Source organism: Chiloscyllium plagiosum, unplaced genomic scaffold (genome assembly GCF_037043375.1).
Source record: "Chiloscyllium plagiosum isolate Xiang-an unplaced genomic scaffold, Cpla_swu_hap1 HiC_scaffold_31, whole genome shotgun sequence".
Lineage (NCBI taxonomy): Eukaryota > Metazoa > Chordata > Chondrichthyes > Orectolobiformes > Hemiscylliidae > Chiloscyllium > Chiloscyllium plagiosum.
The window spans coordinates 14,676,242-14,695,126 of NW_028270169.1; the positions used below are offsets into that span (position 1 = coordinate 14,676,242).

General features: G+C 41.7%; 1 protein-coding gene across 13 annotated transcripts in view; it reads left to right on the forward strand.

The window, feature by feature from the left end:
* Positions 1 to 2,503: 2,503 nt before the first annotated feature.
* Positions 2,504 to 18,885, forward strand: part of ksr1a (kinase suppressor of ras 1a) — a 223,682-nt gene continuing 207,300 nt past the window's right edge. For 4 of the 13 annotated variants that reach the window (XM_087977273.1, XM_043718264.2, XM_087977271.1 and 1 more), the window contains exon 1: positions 2,505 to 3,014. In XM_087977273.1, coding sequence (XP_087833399.1) covers positions 2,757 to 3,014 — 258 coding nt within the window. In that variant the 5' untranslated portion in view covers positions 2,505 to 2,756. Of the gene's footprint in view, positions 3,015 to 3,890; positions 3,943 to 3,977; positions 4,047 to 18,885 lie in introns of those variants that run through there. The other 9 variants (XR_006315782.2, XM_043718262.2, XM_043718263.2 and 6 more) reach the window with 7 other exon arrangements.

The following is an 18,885-nucleotide window of genomic DNA, read 5'->3' on the forward strand; positions in this document are numbered from 1 at the left end:
CAACTTTGTTCCTATGTTTCAGAAGGGCTTACTCACATTTGGAAAAAATGTGAACTTATTAGAGATAGGCAGCATGGTTTTGACTCAATAACCTAATTTTTCTTTGAGGAAGTGACAAAGATGATTAACGCGGGCAGGGCGGTAGATGTTCTTTGGCAGGCAGAAAGAAAAGGTGAAGTCACATGGGATCAGTGGTGAGCTGGTAAGATGAATACAGAACTGGCTTAGTCATAGAAGACACAGAATAGCAATGGAAGGGTCTTTCTCTGACTGGAGACCTGTGACTAGTGATGTTCCACAGGGATCAGTGTTGGGACCCCTGTTGTTTATAATATACATAAATGATTTGGAGGAGAATGTAGGTGGCTTGATTAGTAAGTTTGCAGATGACACAAAGATTGGGGAAGCTGTGGATAGTGAGAAGGATTGTCAGAGGACACAGCAGGATACAGATCAGCTAGAGACTTGGGTGGAGAAATGGCAAATCATGTTTAATCTGGACAAATGGGAGGTGACACATTTTGGAAGATCTAATGCAGGAGGGAGTATACAGTAAATGAAAGCACCCTTAGTAGCATAAACACACAGTGGGATCTAGGTGGACAGGTCCACAGTTCCCTGAAAGTGGCAACACAAATTGGTCAAGAAGGCATGTGGCATGCTTGCCTTCATCAGTCAGGGCACAATGTATAAAGATTGGTGCATCTACAGAACTTATTTAGACCACGTTTGGAATATTGCATACAGTTCTGGTTGTCACCCTACAAGGAGGATGTGAAGGCTTTGGAGAGGGTACAGAGACTTTTTATCAGGATATTGCTTGGTTTGGAGGGTATTAGCAATGAGAAGGGACTGGACTAACTTAGCTTGATTTTACTTGAACATCGAAGAATGAGGGACGACTTGATGAAAGTTTACAAAATTATGAGAAGCATGAATAGAATGGGTAGTTGGATTTTTTTTCCCCAGAGTAGAAATGTCAATTTCTAAGGAATTTAGGTATAAGGTAAAAGAAGGTAAAATTTAAAGGAGATGTGAGAGACAAATTTTTTACACAGAGGGTGGTAAGTACTTGGAATGTGCTGCCAGAGGAGGTGGTGGGGGCGGATACAATAACAACATTTAAGAGGCATCTTGCCAGATATATGAATAGGCAAGGAATAGAGGGATATGGACTGCGTAGAGGTAAAATGTTTTTAGTTTAGAAAGGTATTATGTGTCAGTGTAGTCTTGGCGGGCCAAGGGGCTTGTTCTTGTGCTGTACTGTTCTTTGTTTACTTTCCTGCCCATCACCCTCTCCCTTTTCCTACCTCCTCAGCCACTGTCCTTAGGAAAGTCACCAGCATTAGGTAGGTGAGTTTGTAGTAAAATATGCAGGCTGCCAACACCATCTTTCTGGCATCTTGCCTTTATTCTGTCCTAATTTGGGATGGGGAAATCCAGACCCTTGTCGAAATTTAAAACTAGGTCAGATGGCAGATTGTAGGAAATATAAAATGTGGAAAAGAACAATTGCTAACATGGAAAATAAACATCAACATGGACTGGTTGACGTATCGTTTTGATGCTTTTGTGTTGTAAATCGATATGTTTGATAAAAAGCTTGATATATTTTCAGGAATATTATAATCCTGAAAGACATGCATCATAATTGAATCGCTAACATTATGAACATCTAAGGTTGGCGCTTTGCTGGTATAATAATTGGTCATTGAAATTATTCAGGCATTGCAGTACAAGCAATAAGTAATCTATTACGTTTATTAATGCAGGATATTTCACTTTGAGATTTTGAGTGGTTGACAGGTGCTGTTGAGACTTGTGGTCATACGGCGCACAGATGAAAATCCTGTTCTTGAAGGTTTGTGGTTTACTCTTCAAATCGACGGAGAACTTTTCTTATACTTTTGATTGTTTGATACTGCAATAGTGTTTAGTAATTGATAAACTGTGAGTTTCAACAATATTTTTTGAAAAGAGTCCAGCTATAGCACACAACCTTTAGTTTAAGAAAACCAGCGATATCAAAGAAATCTGCAAGTAGAGGTACGAATCGTGATAAATTAATTTGGGTTAGAAAAGCAGCATGCATCATGTTTAAATCGTTTTTGCCTTTAAAAGAGAATCTGTTATGGGGTGGGAGGAAGGATGCAAGGTGCCTTGCGGGAATTGTAGTTGGATTGCCTTCAGCCCGTGGACGGGACTACAAATCCCAGATGACAGCGCGGCGCGCGGTGCACCTCGGGAATTGTAGTCCATTCCCATCGTCAAGTCGGTCCGATGGTGGAGAGTAACTACAAATCCCAGAAGGCATCGCAGCACGCGGGGCGCTGCGGGATTGCAGTCGGCTGTCCTCCGGCCTCTCTGAACCCTGGGTGGAGGGAGGGACTACAAATCCCAGAAGGCGGAGCGCGTGGTCCTATAGCAACCGCCCATCCCCTTTCCCCTCCCCCACTCCTCTTCTTCTGCCGAAGGGGAAGAAGAGAAGAAAATAAACGAAGCTGATCCATAGTATTAAGCGGCGTCTAGAGCTTCAGATGGGCTGCTGTCACACAGGAGAGGGACGTTTACAAACTTGACAGCTGCATTTTTACTTTTGCACGTGCGGTTCCGATTAATCATTTGAATAGATCGGTATTTTCTGCAACTTCATGTTTTCTGTGTGAGGAAAACTTTTTTCTTTTTGGTGGCGGTTGTGCTGAAATTGGGGTTGGGGAAGGGAGGAAAAGAAATCTAACCAGGCCGAATGTTTAGGAATGGCTGAAGAGAACAGCAAGGGTCACAGCAATAAGATAAAGAAAGCTGCGGTTGCTGAGGAAGAGGGGAGTGAGGAAGAAGAGGAGGAAGAGGAGGAGGAGGAGGAAGGGGAAGGGGACCTGAGTTTGGAGAAGGCCCTGCAGCAGTGCGACCTGAACCAGGACATGATCGACATCAGCATCTCCAGCCTGGAGGGGCTCAGGACCAAATGTTCCGCTTCCAACGACTTGACACAGCAGGAGATCCGGATGCTGGAGGTAAAATTGCATCCCTCGTCCTCTTTTTTTTTGCTAGGGATGGGGATGAACATCTCGCCCTTTCAAAGAAATAAAGAAACGAGGAGAAATCTGGTGCACTACAAACTGGGGCAATACAGGGGGAGGAAACTGTCAGAGACCCCCACCCCAATGCAGGAGTTGCTCATGGGGGAGATGAAGTCTCTGAGAGCCAGAATTCAGCAGTAGTTTTTTTAAAATATTTAAATCAGTACCGTCTGTTTTTCTAATGCATTTAGAAAATGGGTGCTTATGAAGGATTTACTTATTAGTCGTAATCCAGATATTTTGCACCTGCATGTATTATGCAAACTCCCAGAGCACAGGACTGTGCATACCCATGACTGGAGCATACTGTCTGCACTGTTGATTAGATGTGTACAGTCATCGAATTATATAGCACGGAAACAGACGCTTCGGTCCAATCGTCCGTGCTGTCCCAAACTGATCTAGCCCCATTTGGCCCATATCCCTCCAGACATTTCATTTCTTTTTTTAAAATCTGACCTTGACTATTTGCTGCTATTGAAACTGAAATCCAGTGCGTTGCAATAATATCTTTTGAGATACAACATTGTCACAAGGCTGTTGAGTTAAAATCCTCGCCCTTTATATCCGGACGCTGTATTTTTTTTCCCGTTTGGCAAATTGCTGCAATTATTTTTGTTACTGAGCGGTTAACCAAGTTGTGTATAATTTTGTACTGTTGTGATGCTTTCTTTCTGTGCGTGGAAAACTAAGCGAAACTCGCCTGGTAGTAGGAGGTCTTAATTTTAAAATGTTACGTGTGTTAATTTGGAGTTTACCCACGATTAGCCGTTTAATTGTGTTGTTCACAGTCTTGGCTGGATGTGTTCATCTGCGACCAACAGCTGACATTAACCCATAATCCCAAAAACAACACATGCTGGTGAGCAGAGATATCGTCTTTTAGCAGTTTTTACTGCAGAAGTGAATTTATTTGTGCCTGGGTCGTGAGGATTCACAGATGCTCCACAAAGATTGTCTAACTGTGTGTGTATATATATATATATTTATATATATGAGTGTGTGTGTGTCGCTCTGTTACGAGCATGTCAGCAGTTTGGTTTTGTTGAGTGATCCTGGTAAGCCGCTGTCATAACTCGTCTTGGGAATGTTTAAACCTGTCCAAATAGTAGTGTGCCTTCGGGTTTTCTTTTTTCGTAACAAGAAAAGGGACAGGACTCCATTTCTCCAGGCATGTTAAGAATATAATGGTGAATTCTTTATCTGGCGTTTGTAAGGATGTTTAATTTTCTGTTTTGTAAGACTGGGTGCCGACCCAGAGGCCCATGTTAAGTTGACGCTGACTACAGTACAAGGATGAGATCAGCATAACCTACTTCTCCCGAAATGTACCGTCGCAACACTGCAGCATTCGGGTGACAGTTGTAAGCAGTTGTATTTTCAGTGGAGACAATGTTTTTTTTGGGTGGGGGAGAGGTGAGGGGAGAGAGATTGGGCATGCTCCGAAGTTCTCGGCAATTTTCTTGAGGTTGTTCAAGGATGTTTTTTTGTTTTGATGTTTTAATCTAACGTGCTTTCCAATTGACTACTAAACAATATCTCACACTAAGTGTTGGTCGTTTCTTTGGGTAATAGAAGTTCTTTTGCAGACATGCTTTGTTTTGTGGGTGCTCGGTGGCAGCGGTATGAAAATCCTTTCTGCATTATTGGGGAATGAAGTAATAACTAGTCTCCACAGTTGTGTGTTGCGGCTGTTTCTAAAAATAGTGCAGAACAACTCCTCCTCATTCTAGTGACAACGTGATAAGAATATGCCACTACCTCGAAAAGACGCTGCTTTGCCATTGACGTGACCCGAAAAGCAGTTGCAATATAGTAAATCAGTACCAAATAGTGTTTTTAAAAAAATTATGTATATGAACTAGTTTTTCATGAAAATACTTTTGGTCGTGCGGTGATTGAGGAGTGACTGTGTACGTGCTGGGATTGGTTGCAATGTTTGGGTGGGGGGGCGATCAAGACAGTAGATTACGTTCTCTGGGTTTAGTTATGTTGAGTATAGTTATGAAGCCTTGCCTACTGTATTACATTTATTTAACGTTTTAGTATAAGTTTGGCCCAATGTGTGCAATTTGCCGACTAAATGTTGTAATAGAGAATGTGATTGGATGGGCTGCTTAAGTTTTGTGTATTCTCATATCGAACCCTCAGATTTTCTTTGTTTTTCAATATGCATATTTGTACATTTGCACAAGCATGGTATGACAGATGATTTCACATATTTTGGAAAGAATTGTAATGGGTGTACTTTAAGCAATCCAGATTTCAACACGCAACACAAAGCAGAGGATGGCTTATGTTGAATTATGAAGCTATACACATGAGACATTAAATTGCAGTGTAATTTCAGAGCTAATCGATCATTGTCCACGCGTGTAATTGAGGCCAATATCAGATTATTATGGGGTGGAAGGAGGCCATTTGGCCCATTGTGCCTGCACCTTATGCTAATTTTGCTGTTCTTACCCCAAACCTTTCCACACTATTTCTATCCAAATAAGTCAATTAAAGCCCTAAAGTTCAAGCAATGTGCGACTGTCGGTGTCTGTAATCCCACGCTTTTTGGAGTCCCACATCTTTTATCTTGTGTACATCAAGAGGGTATAACAGTAAAAAATGTGTATTTAAGTGGCATTTTCATTGTTGTAAAATGTCTAAAGAGAGTTCAAAGACAATTATCAAACAAAATTTAACATCAGAATCCATAAGGACATGTATAAAAGGTGACAAAAGGACATGGAGGGACTTAAGTGTAGTCAGAGTCCTGATTTTTGCCAAGGCAAAGAGCATCTTGACTGTAGGGATTACAAAATCCTGCTCCTTAAACAAGTGCTTTTCAAAATTTTTCTGGGGCAGATTAGGGTCAGGCTGTAGTTCAAGCTGTGGTGCCTAAAGACAGCTGACCATTTAAGTGACCAGCTGGCTCCACTGAAGTCAGTTTTGGAGTTCCTACTGTCTGGAACCCGAATTGTGAAGATTTAAATCAGTTAATAACAAGTCTACTGACAAATGAAACTGCGTTCATCTCAATGCAAGAGGCCTAACAGGTTGGGCAGATGAACTTGGCAATGGTTGGGATTATGGTGCTGGGATATCATAGCGGTTACAGAGATGGGGCTCAGGGATGGCGTGACTACCTGGTCAGGTCCACGCCCCCCTACGACCCACCCTCCCATCCTGGCACTTTCCCCTGCCACCGCAGGAACTGTAAAACCTGCGCCCACACCTCCTCCCTCACCTCCATCCAAGGCCCCAAAGGAGCTTTCCACATCCATCAAAGTTTTACCTGCACATCCACTAATATCATCTATTGTATCCGTTGCTCCCGATGCGGTCTCCTCTACATTGGGGAGACTGGACGCCTCCTAGCAGAGCGCTTTAGGGAACATCTCCGAGACACCCGCACCAATCAACCACATCGCCCAGTGGCTCAACATTTCAACTCCCCCTCCCACTCTGCCGAGGATATGGAGGTGCTGGGCCTCCTCCACCGCCGCTCCCTCACCACCAGACGCCTGGAGGAAGAACGCCTCATCTTCCGCCTCGGAACACTTCAACCCCAGGGCATCAATGTGGATTTTAACAGTTTCCTCATTTCCCCTTCCCCCACCTCATCCTAGCTTCTAACCTCCAGAAACTCGATCCCCTGACCTGTCCGGACTTGTCCGACCTGCCCAGCTCCTTTTCCACCTATCCACTCCACCCTCTCCTCCCTGACCTATCACCTTCATCTCCTTCCCCACTGACCTATTGTACTCTATGCCACTCTCTCCCACCCCCACCCTCCTCTAGCTTATCTCTCCATGCTTCAGGCTCTCTGCCTTTATTCCTGATGAAGGGCTTTTGCCCGAAACGTCGATTTTGCCTGTCCTCGGATGCTGCCTGAATTGCTGTGCTCTTCCAGCACCACTGATCCAGAACGTTAATGTTCCAGGCTATGGACGCTATAGAGTGATAGAGATGTACAGCATGGAAACAGACCCTTCGGTCCAACCCGTCCATGCCGACCAGATATCCCAACCAATCTAGTCCGACCTGCCAGCATCCAGCCCATATCCCTCCAAACCCTTCTTATTCATATACCCATCCAAATGCCTCTTAAATGTTGCAATTGTACCAGCCTCCACCACATCCTCTGGCAGCTCATTCCATACGCGTACCACCCTCTGTGTGAAAAGGTTGCCCCTTAGGTCTCTTTTATATCTTTCCCCTCTCACCCTAAACCTCTGCCCTCTAGGTCTGGACTCCCCAACCCCAGGGAAAACACCTTGTCTATTTATCCTATCCATGCCCCTCATAATTTTGTAAACCTCTATAAGGTCATCCCTCAGCCTCCAACGCTCCAGGGAAAACAGTCCCAGCTTGTTCAACCTCTCCCTGTAGCTCAAATCCTCCAACCCTGGCAACATCCTTGTAGATCTTTTCTGAACCCTTTCAAGTTTCACAATATCTTTCCGATAGGAAGGAGACCAGAATTGCATGCAACATTCCATCAGTGATCTAACCAATGTCCTGTACAGCTGCAACATGACCTCCCAACTCCTGTGCTCAGTACTCTGACCAATAAAGGAAAGCATACCAAACGCCTTTTTCACTATCCTATCTACCTGCGACTCCACTTTCAAGGAGCTATGAAACTGCACTCCAAGGTTTCTTTGTTCAGCAACACTCCCTAGGACCTTACCATTAAGTGTATAAGTCCTGCTAAGATTTGCTTTCCCAAAATGCAACACCTCGCATTTATCTGAATTAAACTCCATCTGCCACTTCTCAGCCCATTGGCCCATCTAGTCCAGATCCTGTTGTAATCTGAGGTAACCCTCTTCGCTGTCCACTACACGTCCAATTTTGGTGTCATCTACAAACTTACTAACTGTATGCTCGCATCCAAATCATTTACGTAAATTACAAAAAGTAGAGGACCCAGCACCGATACTTGTGGCACTCCACTGGTCACAGGCCTCCAGACTGAAAAATAACCCTCCACCACCACCCTCTGTCTTCTACCTTTGAGCCAGTTCTGTATCCAAATGGCTAGTTCTCCCTGTATCCCATGAGATCTAACCTTGCTAATCAGTCTCCCATGGGGAACCTTGTCAAACGCCTTACTGAATTCCATATAGATCACATCTACAGCTCTGCCCTCATCAATCCTCTTTGTTACTTCTTCAAAAAACTCAATCAAGTTTGTGAAACATGATTTCCCACGCACAAAGCCATGTTGACTATCTCTAATCAGTCCTTGCCTTTCCAAATACATGTACATCCTGTCCCTCAGGATTCCCTCCAACAACTTGCCCACCACTATGGTCAGGCTCACCGGACTATAGTTCCCTGGCTTGTCTTTACCACCCTTCTTAAACAGTGGCACCACGTTTGCCAACCTCCAGTTTTCCGGCACCTCACTTATGACTATCGATGATACAAATATCTCAGCAAGAGGCCCAGCAATCATTTCTCTAGCTTCCCACAGAGTTCTCGGGTACACCTGATCAGGTCCTGGGAATTTATACACCTTTTAACCATTTCAAGACATCCAGCACTTTCTCCTCCGTAATCTGGACATTTTGCAAGATGTCACCATCTATTTCCCTACATTCTATATCTTCCATATCCTTTTCCGCAGTAAATACTGATGCAAAATATTCATTTAGTATCTCCCCCATTTTCTGTGGCTCCACACAAAGGCTGCCTTGCTGATCTTTGAGGGGCCCTATTCTCTCCCTAATTACCCTTTTGTCCTTAATATATTTGTACAAACCCTTTGGATTCTCCTTAATTGTATTTGCCAAAGCTATCTCATGTCCCCTTTTTGCCCTCCTGATTTCCCTCTTAAGTATGCTCCTACTTCCTTTATACTCTTCCAAGGATTCACTCGATCTATCCTGTCTATACCTGACATATGCTTCCTTCTTTTTCTTAACCTACTCCTCAATTTCTTTAGTCATCCAGCATTCCCTACACCTACCAGCCTTCCCTTTCACCCTGACAGGAATATACTTTCTCTGGATTCTTGTTATCTCATTTCTGCAGGCTTCCCATTTTCCAGCCATCCTTTACCTGCGAACATCTGCCTCCAATCAGCTTTCAAAAGTTCTTGCCTAATACCGTCAAAATTGGCCTTTCTCCAATTTAGAACTTCAACTTTTAGATCTGGTCTATCCTTTTCCATCACTATTTTAAAACTAATAGAATTATGGTCGCTGGCCCCAAAGTGCTCCCCCACTGACACCTCAGTCACCTGCCCTGACTTATTTTCCAAGAGTAGGTCAAGTTTTGCACCTTCTCTAGTAGGCACATTCACATACTGAATCAGAAAATTGTCTTGTATGCACTTAAGAAATTCCTCTCCATCTAAATCCTTAACACTATGGCAGTCCCAGTCAATGTTTGGAAAGTTAAAATCCCCTACCATAACTACCCTATTATTCTTACAGATAGCTGAGATCTTCTTACAAGTTTGTTTCTCAACTTCCCTCCGACTATTGGGGGTCTATAATATAATCCCAATAAGGTGATCATCCCTTTCTTATTTCTCAGTTCCACCCAAATAACTTCCCTGGATTTATTTCTGGGAATATCCTCCCTCAGCACAGCTGTAATGCTATCCCTTATCAAAAATGCCACTCCCCCTCCTCTCTTGCTTCCCTTACTATCCTTCCTGTAGCATTTGAGCCATGTTTCTGTAATTGCTATGATGTCCCAGTCCCATGTTCCTAACCATGCCCTGAGTTCATCTGCCTTCCCTGTTAGGCCCTTGCATTGAAATAAATGTGCTTTAATTTATTAGTCCTGCCTTGTCCCTGCCTGCCCTGACTGTTTGATTCACTTCTGTTCTCAACTCTACCAGTCTCAGATTGATCTCTTTACTCACTATCTCTCTGGGTCCCACTCCCCCCACCTTACTAGTTTAAATCCTCCCAAGCAGTTCTAGCAAATTTCCCTGCCAGTATATTAGTCCCCTTCCAATTTAGGTGCAATCCGTCCTTCTTGTACAGGTCACTTCTATCCCAAAAGAGATTCCATTGATCCAAAAATGTGAATCCTTCTCCCATACACCAGCTCCTCAGCCATGCATTCATCTGCTCTATCCTCCTATTCCTGCCCTCACTAGCTCGTAGCACTGGGAGTAATCCAGATATTGCTACTCTTGAGGACCTCCTTTTTAAATTTCTGCCCAACTCTCTGTAATCTCCCTTGAGAATCTCAACCTTGTCCCTTCCTATATCGTTGGTTCCAGTGTGGACAATGACCTCTTGCTGGCCCCTCTCCCCCGTGAGAACAATCTGCACCCTCTCTGAGACATCCTTGATCCTGGCACCAGGAAACAACACACCATTCTGCTTTTTCTCTGCTGGCCACAGAAACGTCTGTCTGTATGTCGGACTACAGAATTCCCTAACACAAATCGAAATGAGGTGGGGAAGTGGTGTTTTTGATTAGGGATAACATTACGGCTGTATTTGAGGAGGATATTCCTGGGAATTCATCCAGGGAAGTTATTTATCTGGAACTGAGAAATAGGAAAGGGATGATCAGCTAATTGGGATTGTACTGTAGAACCCCCCCAGTAACCAAAGGGGAATTGAGAGAAACAAATTTGTAAGGACATCTGTTATATACAAGAATAATAGGGTGGTTATGGTAGGGGTTTTTATTCCCCAAATGTAGATGGGGATTGCCATAGTGTTAATGGCTTGGATGGAGAGGAATTAAGTGTGTACAGTAACATTTTCTGATTCAATATGTGGATGTACATACTAGAGAAGGTGCAAACCTTGACCTACTTGTGAGAATTAAGGCAGGTGTCAGTGGGGGAACACTTTGGGGCCAGTGACCATAATTCTTTTGGTTTTAAATTAGTGATGGGAAAGGATAGACCAGATCTAAAAGTTGAAGTTCTAAATTGGAGGAAGGCCAATTTTAATGGTATTGGGCAAGAACTGTCAAAAGGTGATTGGGGGCCGACGTTCACAGGTAAAGGGACAGCTGGAAAATGGGAAGCCTTCAAAAATGAGATAATGAGAGTCACAGAAAGCATGTTCCTGTTAGGGCGAAGGGCAAGGCTGGTTGATGTAGGGAATGCTGGATGACAAGAGAAATTGAGATTTTGATCAAGAAAAAGAAGGAAGCATATGTCAAGTATAGACAGCAACAATTGAGTGATTCCCTAGAAGAATATAAAAGCAGTAATAGTATACTTAAGAGGGAAATCAGGAGGGCAAAAAGGGAACATGAAATAGCTTTGGCAAATACAGTCAAAGAGAATCCAAAGGGATTCTATAAATACATTAACGACAAAGAGGTAACTAGGTAGAGAATAGGGCCCCCAAAGATCAGCAAGGCCCACTCGTGTGGAACCACAGGAGATTGGGGAGATACTAATTAAGTATTCTGCATCAGTTTTTACTGATGGAGAAGGATATGGACAATAGAGAACGTGCGGAAATAAACAGTGACATCATAAATATGTTCATATTATAGAGGAGATACTGGATGTCTTGAAATGTCTTGAACCTGAGGATTTACCCGAGAACTCTGTGGGAAGCTAGGGAAATGACTGCTGGGCCCTTGCTGAGATATTTGTATCATCGCTAGCCACAAGTGATGTGCCGGAAGACTGGACATTGGCTAACTTGATGCCACCATTTAAGAAAAATGGTAAGGAAAACCCAGGGAACTATAGTCTGGTGAACCTGACATTGGTGGTGGATAACTTGTTGGAGGGAATCCTGAGGGTCAGGATTTACATGCATTTGGAAAGGCATGGACTGATTAGGGACAGTCAATTTGACTTTTTGCGCAGGGAATCATGTCTCATGAACTTGATTACTTTTTTTGAAGAAGTAACAAAGAGGATTGATGAGGGCACAGCAGTGGACATGATCTACATGGACTTCATATTTGACAGGGTTCCTCATGGTAGACTGGTAGGCAAGGTTCAATCATGTGGAATAGAGAGAGAATTAGCTATTTGGATACAGAACTGGCTTGAAGGTAGAAGACAGAGGTTGGTGGTGGAGGGTTGCTTTTCAGCCTGGTGGTCTGTGACTAGCAGTGTGCCACAAGGATCAGTGCTGGGTTAACTGCTACTCGTCATTGATATAAATTATTTGGATGTAAGCATAAGTGGTATGCTTGGTAAGTTTTCAGATGACACCAAAATTGGAGGTGTAGTGACACTGAAGAGGGTTACCTCCGAGTAGAAGGGGATCTTGATCAGGTGGGCCAGTGGACCGAGGAGTGTCAAGTAGAGTTTCATTTAGATGAATGTGAGGTGCTGCATTTTGGAAGGGCATATTAGGGCAGGTCTTGTACACTTAATGGTAAGGTCCTGGAGAGTGTTACTGGATTAAGAAACATTGGAGTGAGGTTTGTAGTTCCATGAAATTTGTGCCATGGTTAGATAGAATAGTGAAGAAGGGATTTGGTATGCTTGCCTTTATTGGTCAGTGCATTGAGTATAGGAGTTGGGCGATCCTGTTGCCACTGTATAAGACATTGGTTAGGCGACTAATGGAAAATTGCGTGCAATTCTGGTCTCCTTGCTATAGGAAGGATGTTATGAAACTTGAAAGGGTTCAGAAAAGATTCACAAGGATGTTACCAGGTTTGGAGGGTTTGAGGTGTAAGGAGACACTGAATAGATGTGGGCTGTTTTCCCTGGAGCAATGAAGGCTGAGGGGCGACCTTAGAGGTTTATAAAATTATGACGGGCATGAATAGGGTAAATAGACAAAGCCTTTTCCCCGGGGTGAGGGAATCCAAAACTAGAGGGCACAGATTTAAAGTGAGCGGGAAAAGATTTAAGAAGGACCTAAAGGGCAACCTTTTCATACAAAGGGTGGTGCATGTACAGGATGAGCTGCCCGAGGAAGCGGTAGAGGCTGGAACAATTACAATTTGCAAAGGCATCTGGATGAGTATATGAAGAGAAATGGTTTAAAGCGATATGGGTGAAATGCTGGCAAATGGGACTAAATTTATTTAGGATGTCTGGTCAGCATGGACGAGTTGGACCGAAGGGTCTGTTTCTATGCTGTACATCTCTATGACTGTCTTCTCAGTGTGTTTCTTTTGGATATTCATGGTACCTGAGTTAGACATGGTTCCAGGGTGCTTTGGAGTTGTGGGTGTCAAGAATTCTTTTTGTGGAAGGAGGTTGGATGGTATCAGGTTCTATTTCAAATTGTTAATTGTGGAGAACCCTTGGAACCATCCAAATGGTCAACATGCCGATGAGTGAGTGAGCTTTACTCTATTAGTATTGATACTGCCGTACTAGAACTATAGTTTATCTCTAATGTGTATAGGTGCTGATGAATAATCGATGAATAGGCAGATGTGGAGCAAAGGGTGGCAGGCACTGTGGCATGGGGTCATGAAGGATCCTTGGCTATTGGTAGAGGACATTAGGCTTCACGGGAACTGTGGGGCTGAAGGGAATTGAGGGATGAGGACTGAAACAACGTTTTGTTTTACATTTTCCTCCTTTTGAGATTTAAGATACTTTTGCATTAAAAAAAAATGCATAACATTGCTCAAACAAATGAGTAACTGTCCAAAAAGTGTGGGTTAAAAAAAAAGTTAGCTTTTTGAGTGCTTGTCCATATAAAACCATAAGTCTGTAAGTTAGCTCATTGAGCTTGAATGTTTTTTTCAAACCTTACAAACTTATCATCAACCTTAGCTACAAATCTTCTCAAAATTATAAAACCATTCTAGGATTTGTGCTGGATGACTGATTTCCCAAACTATAATTTTCACAATGGGGTGCCTATTGATGGACAGTTCCAACAGCTTATTCCTTGAAATATTTGTTGACATATGGTATTGAGTACTTAAGTGAACTATTTTGTACAAAGGGGGTTTGTTGGTACAATTTCATTTATTGGACATTTGTTTTGCAGTAATGAGTGACCTTTTTCAATAGTGATGCGTCAAGATGGCTCCTGATTAATGCTCATACTGGAAGATAAGTGAGATGGTGTGGGGTGGGAAGGACAAATGATAGTGGATGGGCAATATGATTGGTACTGTTGATATAGACATATGAGTATGAGGGAACATAGGAATAGGATGACACAGAGGGTATAAAGTGTCATGGTGTTGTATGGATGGTCATAGAGTGGCATGGGAATTATGAGGAGCCATGGGGAGTGAATGCAGGGGCATATGTTGGCATGGATGAGTGAGGAGTGTGAGTAGGAGGGATGTTTTCTGTTTTAATCTTTACTTTTAAATTTTGAACGCAGTGCTGACAAAGTCAGGCTTTCCACATTGCTGACTTTGGAAATTGGCAGCCTGTTGGGCTCTTCCCAACATGCACAATCCAATTCCCTGTACAGTCCAGCTCCCCAGACTGAGAACCCAGCAGGCCAACAGCCATTTTTAAAGACTGCGCTAATGGAACAAAAATTGAGAACGAGCCAAAGAAATTTGACATGTACAGGTTGCAGATCTGTGATGATAAATATGTCTATCTGTAATAGTTTTGCATTAATACATTATGCTCCATTATGAATGTTTATGTTAGCACACAAATATAAAAAAAAGAGGAAAAATGCTTTTTGTACTTGGCTTAAGTCAGGATCCACCCTTTTTTTTTCTCATTTCCGGAAAAGTATGTGTAAGAACAGAAGGGTTCTACAAGTACATTAAGCAGTAAGAGAGAGAGAGGGCTCCTTAAAGTTCAAAGGTGTCATCCTTGTGTTGAACCTCAGGAGATGAAGAGACATTAAATGAATATTTTGTCAGTTTTTACTGTGGTGAAAAAAGTGGAGACTAGAGAACTCTGAAATAAATATTGATGTTTTGAAAACAGTTCACATTACAGAAGAGGAAATGCTGGAAGTCTTAGAAAATACAAAGGTGGATAAATCTAGGACCTGATCTAGTGTATCCCAGGACATTGTGGGAAATTAGGGAGGAAATTGCAGGGAAATAGTATCTAGCAAACTTGATTAATATTTTTGAGGAAGCAACCAAAAAGATTGAGGACAAAGTGGTGGACTTCATTTACTTGGACTTTAGTGAAGTCTTTGATAAGGTTCCGCATGGTTAGACTAATTAATAAAGTTAGATTCAGGGTGAGCTTGCCAGATGGATTAAAAATTGGCTTAATGGCAGGAGACAGAGAGCGGTGATGGAGAGTTGTACTTTGAACTGGAGATCTGTTACCAACAGTGTTCCACAGGGATCAGTACTGGGTCCACTTTTGTTTGTCATTCATATAAATAATTCAGATGAGAATACCGAAGGCATGGTTGGTAGGTTTGCGGATGACATTCAAAATTGGTGGTATAATGGACGGTTAAGATGGTTACCTAAGATTACAAAGAGAGTTTAATCAATTGGGTCCATGGGGCTGAGGAGTGGTAATTGGGAGAAATGCAAAGTTATTTAATTTTTGTAAAACAAGGGCAGGATTTATTCAGTTAAAAGTAGTGCCTTTGGCAGTTAACAGAGAGACGTAGGCGTTCAGGTATATAATTCTTTTGAAATTTTGTGTCACGTGTAGACAAGGTGGTTAAGAAAATGTTTAGCATCCTTGCCTTTATTGCTCAGATTTTTTGAGTACATGAGTTGGGGCATCATGAAGAGGTTGTACAGGACATTGGTGAGGCCTCTTCCGGAATACTGTGTCCAGTTTTACTCATCCTGTAATAGGAAAGACATTTTCGAGCTGGAAAGGGTTCAGAAAAGATTTACCAGGATGTTGCCAGGCATGGAGGCTTTTAGTTATAAAGATGAACTGGATAGGCTGGGAATTTTTCACTGGAGCGAAGAGGTTGAGAGGTGACTTTCCAGAGGCTTTTAAAATGATGAGTGGCATGGATAAATGAATAGCCAAGGGCCTTCCCTTCGGATAGGGGATTTCAAAACTTGAGGTTATATATTTAATCTGGGAGGAGAAAGATTTAAAAAAGACATGAGGGGCATTTTTTTAAGTGGGTCATGTGTGGAATGAACTTCCAGAGGAAGTCATAGCTATGGGTTCAGTTACAAGGTTTAAAAGACATTTGGATAAGTACATGAATAGGAAATATGGGCCAAGTGCAGGCAGGTGGGACGAGCTTATTTTAGGACAATTGACAGTATGGGCTGATTGGACCAGAGGGTCTGTTTCCATGCTGTATGACTCTATCACTCTAAGAGAAATATTTTGCAGGAACAAAAAAAGAAAAATCATGATCAGTATTATCATTGCTCACTTACCTTCCTATTTGAAGATAGTGGCAGTAGTAACACATTTACATTTTTAAAATTAATCTGTTATTGAGGTGTTGGATATTGACCCTTTTTAAAAAGTAGACAATGGTAATTCATCTTTATGTACTTTTTTAGTAAATTGATTCTCTCCTTATTTAAATTGCCACATCACTGTTCTGATCCATATAAATTTATATGGAACAGCTTATTAGGCCAAAATATCATTTACATTTTTTAATGCTTAAAATGCATGATTGTTGATGACTTATTTTTGAATAACTTGGTTATCTATGTTTTATTTTCTCTTTTCAATTTTATATACTAAATTAAGCTGGCCATAGATTGATGTGAAATGAATGTTATGCTTTGAAACAAAGGAGGAAAAAGTATGATCTGGATACAGCCTCCGTGATCCTCTGTGCTACATGTTCTATTTATATGCTTGTTTTGAGAGTGTCACATGCATTCCAGATCGAGTCAAAGTCATTGAGATGCAAGGCATGGAAACCGACCCTTTAGTCCAACTTGTTCATGCCGACCAGATATCCTAACCTAATCTAGTCTCATTTGCCAGCACTTGCCCATATCCCTCCAAACCCTTCCTATTCATATACCCATCCAGATGCCTTTTAAATGCTGCTATTGTACCAGTCTCCACCACTTTCTGTGGCAGTTCATTTCATACATGCACCACCCTCTGTGTGAAAAAGTTGCCCCTTAGGTCTCTTTTATATCTTTCCGGTCTCACTCTAAACCTATGCCCTCCAGTTCTGGACTCCCCCACCCCAGGGAAAAGACCTTGCCTCATGATTTTATAAACCTCTATAAAGTCACCCCACAGCCACCACTCCAGGAAAACAGTCCCAGCCTATTCAGCCACTCCATAAAGCTCACATCTTTCAACCGTGGCAGCATCCTTGTAAATCTTTTCTGAACCCTTTCAAGTTTCACAACATCCTTCTGATAGGGAGGAGACCAGAATTGCGTGCAATATTTTGTGAAAACACCAGCGAAAGCATTTTTTTTTTTGAAAAGCCAACAAATAAGATGGTAAATAGCTCCAGTCTTGAGAAAATACTACAATTAAGTTGACTCTCAATGGACTTCAGGCTATATAATATTGGGGTTATTTCCCACAGTTGAATAATAAGTGTGCTGAAATATCAGACGACCCACTATTCTTTATGATTGTGTTATCAAGACCAAACTTGAGCAATGCCAGTGATGATCAGTTAGTATGGTAGAAGATTGGGTTAGGGAAAATTTAAAGTCAGTGGAAGTTACTATAGCAAATTTTGATTCCAGTCTCTTTTGCCTCCAAGCTCTACTAGTCAGACAAGTGAATGGATTAGAATATATTTTAAAAAAATTGTTTGAAATCTGCAATGAAATGAGAAAATACTAGAAATACACAAAAGGGTTGCTCGTATCTGGTGTTCAGAAAATGTAGCAATTGTGTTGAAGGGTTTGGACTTGGTTGTCATTTCCAACATTTTTCTATTTTTATTACTCTCATCACTTTCTGTCATGGGAGAGCACTTGCATGGTTTCATCTGGGTGGAGGTGAAAAGAGAGAAAAAGAACAAGAAAATCATTCTGCATCAGTTCCATTCCGATCTACTGGACTTGGTAATCCCCACAATGTTGAACTAGCATTCAGTCAATGAAACAAATTGATTTGGTAGTCTTTTCTCTGTGGTTGTCTTAATAAGGATAGAGGTCTGGCAACTGGCTATACACCTAAATTTAGTAAAAATGGTGACTTTAAAGATTGGGGAAATGGAAGGTTGGGAATGCAAAAGAGATTATTAAATGGAGAACAATAAGAGGTGGAAATTAATCATGAAAGTGCACGTGACCTATTCATCTGTTGAATAAGGAAGTGTGTAGCAGATATAAGGGCGACCTTAAGGAAGCAGTAAAAAGAAACTTGATGCATGTTTGTTATCTTAAGATCTGGTCTAATATCCTATTTGGCTTGGTGGCTAATTTTGTTTGACACTGCTTCTATGAAGCATCTTAGGATGTTTTAATTCATTAAAGGCCCTCCGATAAATATTGTTTGTGATAGGAGTCTTTGGAAAATTGTTGTATTACCAAATGTATCAAATGTAAATATGCTTAAAATTTAAAATACGTAATTTTATGTGGATAAATTTTCATCATGTGTCTGTCTTTAATCAGTACTGTGCTATGAAGTAATGCATATACTTTCACTAACCTACTTCCTCTGTCACTTGTTGTGGTAGAAATTGTGCTTTAGGAATGATTTAATTACAGGTGAAAGAAAGTAAAAAAGATAATTTAAAATCAGGGAGAGAATTATGAAATGTGTGAGTAAAATATCAGAGCGGAAGGACAAGTTAGGAAGTCTAGCTCAAAATCATGATCTTTATACAATCACATGGAGTATAAGGCACAAAAATAAACTTGGAGGTTATGACGTGGTCACTGTTGCTGAAATGTGTTTGGAAGACATTCAGGACTGGGAACTAAATGTGCTAAGATATAAGGTTTACAAGAAAGCTTGAGGAAATGGTATAGTGGACAAGTGTACTCGTAGTGATTAAATATGAAATCACTTCAGTCAGAA